This window comes from Notothenia coriiceps, unplaced genomic scaffold (genome assembly GCF_000735185.1).
Source record: "Notothenia coriiceps isolate Sejong01 unplaced genomic scaffold, NC01 NC01_scaffold00024668, whole genome shotgun sequence".
NCBI classification, from domain to species: Eukaryota; Metazoa; Chordata; class Actinopteri; order Perciformes; family Nototheniidae; genus Notothenia; species Notothenia coriiceps.
In genome coordinates, this window is record NW_011357369.1 from 2804771 (window position 1) to 2812295 (window position 7525).

A 7525-nucleotide genomic window follows, 5' to 3' on the forward strand; every position below is an offset into this window, starting at 1 on the left:
GGGGGGGGGGGGGGGGTTGCTGGTGGAATGCATGTCGTCCGGTGTTGGAAAAAAGAGGACGAGGAAGACAATGAGATAACAGAAATAATACGATAATAAAATAACAGTCTCTTAATATGATTTTAAAAAATCCAAACCTGACCTGTGAAATTCTGGCATGCTTAAAGGTCACCTATCATGCTATTTGTAGGCAATAGCATAGGTCCCAGATATATACAAATATATAAAAAAACATGTCTATGAAGTGTTTTGCTCAAAATACCAAACAGATCACCCATTCTAGCCATGCCTCATATCCCTCTATTTCCCTTCCTATTACAAAAGTGCTGATTTTGGAGGGGTCTGAGCTCATGCGGGACCCGGCAGCTACTGTCTAAATTAAATGCTGCAGTGATGAAATGCCATATCATGGATTATCAAGGATTATTTCTGAAACAGTTTGGAGCTCAAAGGCTTTCTCTCTTGCCACAAGGTGGGTTCCTTTTTATTTCCTGCTTCTTCACACACATGCTCTCCAGTACAGGTTAGCTCTGAGTGTTAGCAATGCTAATGTAAACACCGACCATATTACATCCAAAACAGTCAGGCATTGTTTCTGATAGCAACGTTTCTGATAGGGCCGTGGGTCCACATTTCTGATATGACGTCATATCGGATGCAAATCTGGATCAGCTCCATTGTAGCCCCGTTTTTAGAGATTTGGGTACGGAGAAAAAGAAAGAGGGTTTTATTTCTGACGCTGCGTGGGTTCCCCGACACACCCGGGACACATATTTATGTATACAAGACATAAAAAAGTGCATTTTGCATGCTAGGTCCCCTTTAAGAGAAGGAGGACTGTAAGTCAGATTCAGTGGCTGGAGTGTTATGCCAAGGGTAGGTTTCAAATATATCAAACACAAGGCATTTAACAAGGTTAGCTAGGGTAGTTAGAGATAGGAATCTAGAGAATCCCAATCCAAGGTTGTGTGAAATCACCTGGATGATATGGAAGGTGAAACAAAAATAACTTCACCTCAGTCATTATTTTATGAACTTAGACTATGGAGCTGCACATGGGGCACTTTTTGTTTCTTTAAATATCACGTACAAATACATGTGTGCTAAGAAAATGATTGAATAGTGTGTCGTTTTGATATGTTCTCTATAAGCAACAGACAGAACTTCTCTAATATCTGCAACACTAAATGCAGCCCCCCCTTTCCAAATGCTGGCGCCCATTGGGAACTTATAGTTTACTGCCCAAATGAAAGGTTGACAAAGCCAGAGATTTCAGATAAAGTGATCAAAAGCTGACCGGAAATAAAACAATTTGCCATTTTGAAGAAACTCTGCAATAATAACGTATTTAATACAATCTGTGATAAAGCACAGTTAAGGGGAGTTTAAGGAAGCAGACAGGGAACCAGCCGGAAGGTAAGTACTGATGTGAAATTAGGTCAGCATCAAATCCATTTTAGACATTTTGAAAAATTGATTTCAGTCTTAGTGCACACTATACTTACAAGATGTTCACAACTTGACTATGCTGTCAGACAGCATCTCTGACAGGGAACTGACACCGCTAGATGTCTCTGCTCTCAGAAACCACCAGACTCACTCCATTGATAAAAACACACTTTGGAGGTAACCACATTCCCACAATAACACAAACAGACTAACAGATAGAGGCAGTGGTAGACGGTGAGAGGTTCAAATGTCGGGTTTTTTTGTGGAGTCTGATGGCTCCGAAGATACAGTAGCAAAGATATAGGCTTCGGTTCTCTGTGAAATAGGGCTGTCTGACAGGAACGCAAAGTGATGAGAATATTCTCAATATAGCACAACACTTAAACTGACATTGATTTTTTTGGGTGACCACAATACGTTTTGTTGCTGCCCCGTCCACAGCAGTACATAACCTAGCTTCCTGCTGGTACTCCTGTCTGTTCCTACTGCTGCATCTACTGTAATACACTGACTCTGGATAGGTAACTAATACAACCGCACATTAAACATCCAAATCATCCATTTAGGATGTAAGCGTACAAAAGGTTGTTTTTTAAATGTTCTTATATATATAATTTGTAAGAGACTGCATTTGTGAAAGATGGATGAACCTAATACAATAAAGACGTAGTGTAAATCTTCCCACGTATCAGTATCACTGCAATGCTGCAATGCCTAATTCTGCCACTAGTGGGGGTGCTACAGGTCTGGAGCCTGCTACCTTTGTGTCCCACAGAGCCTTTATGTGTATTTGGAAGAATAAGTGAGTATGGTAGGAGGCCAAGCAGAAAAGAAGAAGAAGAGGAGGGAGGGTCAGCGTTCTGTGGTCGTACCGTGACTGTGGCAGGCCCTTTTTGCTGAGATCCATCCTCACCCTCTCCCCCACATGTCTGTAGATCTCCACCAAGCAGCTCATCGCTCCGTCACGCACCTGAAACCCACAACATGTGAAATCGTTACCAGCTGTTTCTTTGATTTGCACCTGGGTCTTTGTTCTTACCATAGACTATATGCACATTATGCATGTACAATATACAAATATACAATTTGACTAAGGTGGCAAAGCAGATGGAAGAAAAGCATGACTGTGCATACCTGACTTGTGGGGTCCCCCAACAGGTTACATATGTGGGGAACAATTTTACTCAGGGTCAGGCCTTGAGCTCCATGTCTGGAAGAAAATAAGTATATCAATCAGCCCAATGAACAGATACAAGGAGATATACAGCACCTACAGGACAGGGTAGTGAAAGGAAGTCAAGCTGAACAACATCAGTCATTTATTTTTTGAAAATAACATGTCATTTAAAAAAAGGCAGTTTTGAACTAAGATGTCTGCCTAGCTAAAGATATTGTATTTCATAAACTGCATGTATCCATTCTAATTTGCAAGAATGGAAAGATGTGTATCATCCACATGACAAAACGATGAAACTAGGTCTCATCTACACGGACAGTGCACGTGCAATAAGAAACGTGAGACTCACATGCTCAGTGTGGCGATGAGACAAAGGCACACTCCTTCTCTGGTCCTGTTGTTCTTGTGTTTGAAGCCTCCCAGCATTCGGTCCCACACATACTATAACAACACACACAACACAATGGATTATCAGTCAATGGATCATTGAGAATACAAACAGTAAAGGAAATGGACCAGTCCGCCATGAATGGCTATTCAAATATATAATATATAAAGATATAATCTATGCGTTGTTGTTTTTTTTAATATGGCATCCATTTTGACACGTTTTTCTCAGAAATTGGAAGTAAAACCTCAGCTCCCTTAAAAATGATATAATAATCATTCAGGACAAAAACTGATTGCAAACATTTTGTTGGGCAGTTTTTGTCCTCGAGGCACCTCAGAGCAAGTCAATGTGAAGGGTTTCAGGTAGGGCAACAGTGAGAGTTGTGTTGGGTTATAATATCAGAGGTTTGAGGAATAGATTCAATACAACAGCTCAGTGGTCAATTTCATCACATCGTACAAGCACTAAGGTCGGCTGAAACAGGAAGCAGCAGCAATATATATATATATATATATATATATATATATATATTGCAAATCAACTTGTCATTGGAATGAATTCAGGCTGTGTGTGAGTGTGTGTTGGTACCTGTGGGCTGGCAGCTTGCTCCATGATCTTTAGCAGCACTGTTTGGTCCTGTTCTCGCACTTGGTCTTTAGAATCTCCCAATCGATCGATAAGGCTGGGAAGAACTGAGGGAAAGAGCAGGAGGAAACCAAGAAGAATCACATCAGACCACGAATTACAAACATATGTATGGGTATACTTTTGAGAGGTATTGAAATGGCTTTATGCCAACAAAGCATTCTATGTACAACCATTTTGTTAAAAAACAACACATTTCAAACATAAACAAAAAAGCAAAATGATTGAAAATGATCCTATGGCCAATCAATCTTTCAGGCATCCCCTCAAAACAGTCATCATAGAAGGAGGAGTTTGAATTGTAGAGTCATTTGTTCTTATTTGAACTAAGGGCAAAAAAGTATGGAGGACAGAACATGACATAAGTATAAAAAAATAAATGTATGAAGAACTACAGAAATAAATAAATAAATACGGAAATAAATAAGTAAATACAGGAATAAATAAATGAGGAAATAAATACAGAAGTAAATAAATGTGGAAATAAATACACAAATAAATAAATAAAATAATAAATAAATATGGAAATAAATACATGTCATCATAGAATGATCACACTCCTGTAGCCAATCATGCTTCAGACTGAGGTTAGGACCGCCCACCTCATTAGCATACGGACACAGAAATACATAAATAAATCAATGTAAGTGACCGTAAATGTAGAAATATATTAAAGATATATAATAACGTGTGTTCTGTTTTATTTTCGACTTTTATTTATTTATATATATATTCAAGTATTTACTTCCACATTTATTTATTTGTGTATTTATTTCCTCATTTATTTATTCCTGTATTTATTTCCGTATTTATTTATTTATTCCTGTATTTATTTCCCTATTTATTTATTTATTCCTGTATTTCTTGATATATTTATTTACACATTTATTCATTTTCCGTCCTCCATAAAAAAAGAGGAGGGGCGGACAGTGGGCAGCTGTCACCGTGGTAGAAGAGAGCTGTCCAAAGCCATTATGCCTGCATTCAAATTTGAACTAAGACGCTCGAAGGTGCACTGATCATTGATAACTGAATCTCTAGTTTACCGGAAATGTTAACTTATATTGTTAAATAATTGTTTAGTTTAAAAGAGAGACCGGTGAGATTTCACAAAAGCTCTAGAAATTGTAAAATTGCAAGAAAACGCAACATTCAAATTTAACTTGACATTTAAACTACATATTTCTCTTTATTTCGATTTCTTTGATTCAACGGCCGTATCTGTAGGAGGTTCTAAAAGTTCCTCTGTAAACATTTGAAGTAAGAGCCTTTAATATACATTAACACAAATATGATTTTGTGTAATGATAATTAATTACAAGATATAATATATTGAATCTTACCTGTTCCCACGTGGGACCTAAATCTCTCCTGTAACCTCGTCACTAAGGCAGATAAGAGGTCCAAGCCGAGCAGAGCCACCTGGTGGAGACACAATAGAACACATGTATACATCTAAATGCTATTTAAATTACATTTGATCAAAAATAAACCACATGTATCTCTTGAATTCCCTTTGTGTTGTTCTGAATCACACATTCATGCAATAACCATTTGCTACAGCCATGGATATCTTGTGTTGAAGGCTGTTTTGAATATGCTCTGTTGCAAAGGATTGTGGGTAACAGAACCTTTGGATGCTTCTGAGCTCCTGCTTCATTATGGATGACACTAGCCTCCTGCAACCTTCACAACATCTCATGTTGATACATTTGGGACACAATAAGTAAATAAAAGACACGTTGAGCCCTGCACCATGACTGTACATCACGTGACCAAACATTGATCAAAATGCCCTGCGCCACATGCCAGTATCCAACCTTGTCTGGGGGTGAGTGAGCTTCTCAATGAACGGATAGTGAGAGTTGCCCTGCAAACACCAGATCAGCACATAAGCATCACCTGGGCTTTGGTCCAGAACATGGTGCAATTTTTGGAAAACCTAATATTGTAAAGACAAATCTGAAACGGGGAGAATTTGAAGTGCAGCTCTGCTGCCACCTAGTGTGATTAAAGTGAACTGACCAAGAGAAACAGTGACACAAAGCAATCCATTCAACTCTGGTGCTGTAGATCTTATTTCCAGTGGAACTTATATACTTCAAGAGACATTTTCTGACCAAATATTAGTAATACTGTGAAATGCGACTTCCCCTTCATCTGGAAATGTTTGGTCTGCCTAATTTGTACCTCTGTTTGAACATTTTTAGAATACAAAATCAAACAAATCATTGAGCAAGTTTTATGCTGTGTGACTAATTCATTTTCCACCTCAGGTGTCAAAATAGCATATTTACAGCATTCCAGGAGAGCCGTGTCATTCCTCGTCACAGAATGTTATTCTACTCTGAGCCAAGCCTCTCTTCTCTTGAGACCATTGAGTCATTTGCATTTCAAGCTAGTACATCCTGTATTTTCCTGCTTTTCCAAATGTCCCACTAGAACAGGGGTCTGCAACCTTTTTGACCAAAAGAGCCATTTTGCTCCTTTTTCCAAAACATTTTTTTTGTCTGGAGCCGCAAAACATATTTCATAGCTTGATAGCTAATAAAGTTGTATTTATTGTTATATCAGACAAAAACTACAGTTTTTTTTGCATTTATTAGGCTATTTATTACATTATATAAAACTGTTAACCTCTAATAAGAAACATCTCCTTATAGGAGTTCTTTGTTTCTTATTAGAGGTTAACAGTTTTATATAATGTAATAAATAGCCTAATAAATGCAAAAAAAACTGTAGTTTTTGTCTGATATAACAATAAATACAACNGTGTGCCTTGGCAGTCTCAGCTGACTCATCCCCTCCCGGATCAAGCTGATGATTTGTGTAATCTAAAAACTTCGGTGTGTTCACAAACATTCTGAAACACACACAGAATGTCAAAGTCAGTCTAACAAATATTCCCTCAGTAAGGAGGAGACCCTGCTGCGAGGTGATGGTGTTATGGGACAATCGTTAAAATAAGTGATAATGTGCATACAACGGACAGTAATATCTGCCATCTCAAATAAACATCCACTGCTAAGACAGTGTAATTGCAATGTGTTGAAAACATAGCCCTACTTGCGCAGTAGCCTAATTCTCTTGCTGGTAGCTATATTTATTGGGTTACGTTGTTGTCGTCATGCTGATAAATGCAGTACTGAATCTATTTAACGGGGGGAAATGACTCCTTTTATCTGTTTTCTGTGAATTCTGCCGTGCTGATCAGCAGCGATGGTTGTCATCTGTAAACCAGCAACACTGTTACATTTGACCAGCTCCCGAATATCTTTATTATGATCTTTTTCTTTTCTGGCATTTTAGCTGGCTGTGCTGTGTGAGAGATTTCTAATGAATTCACAAACCTTAAAATTACCTACCTGCATGACGTTTTCTGAACTGATGCTGTCATTCAGCGTTTGGCGAATATTTCTATGACCTCTTTGTCTTTTGCACCCTTTATGCCAAGGCAATTTCCATACATGTGTAAACCTACTTGGTAACAAAACTGATTCTGATTCAGATTTGCCATTTCTTCATCTGCTTAATAAACTCCTACATGTTTGTCACATTAGGCACTCTCTTGAGGGTTTAAATGACTTTTAGATTTACTAGGAGATAGTGTTTACTATACTAACCCTATTCACTATTTGATAATATCAGAATTCTAAGATTTGTCTAAATGTATTCTAAGATTTGTCTGAAAACCTTGTCACTAGGGAAAACTCTTTGTGAATACAGGCTTATGGGTTTAACAGCTGGATCTCCTGATGGTAGTTGTTTGTGTAGAGCAGGGGTCGGCAACCTTTTTGATATGAAGTGCCATTTAAAAAAAAAAAATTGATCAGCGTGCCAATGATCGAGAATTATCAACGGGG

The 7525-nt window shown here is 38.1% G+C and overlaps 2 protein-coding genes across 2 annotated transcripts in view; one reads left to right on the plus strand and one right to left on the minus strand.

Moving 5' to 3' along the window:
* Window positions 1-7525, plus strand: part of matk (megakaryocyte-associated tyrosine kinase) — a 634871-nt gene that overhangs the window by 566558 nt on the left and 60788 nt on the right. The gene's annotated exons all lie outside the window — the stretch shown is intronic.
* Window positions 1-7525, minus strand: part of clasp1a (cytoplasmic linker associated protein 1a) — a 60917-nt gene that overhangs the window by 49515 nt on the left and 3877 nt on the right. The window contains exons 2-6 of the mRNA XM_010783044.1: window positions 5006-5084; window positions 3606-3709; window positions 2976-3067; window positions 2584-2659; window positions 2322-2419 (exon numbers count right to left, since the gene is read on the minus strand). Of these exons, the coding sequence (XP_010781346.1) occupies window positions 2322-2419; window positions 2584-2659; window positions 2976-3067; window positions 3606-3709; window positions 5006-5084 (449 nt within the window). The remainder of the gene's footprint in view (window positions 1-2321; window positions 2420-2583; window positions 2660-2975; window positions 3068-3605; window positions 3710-5005; window positions 5085-7525) is intronic.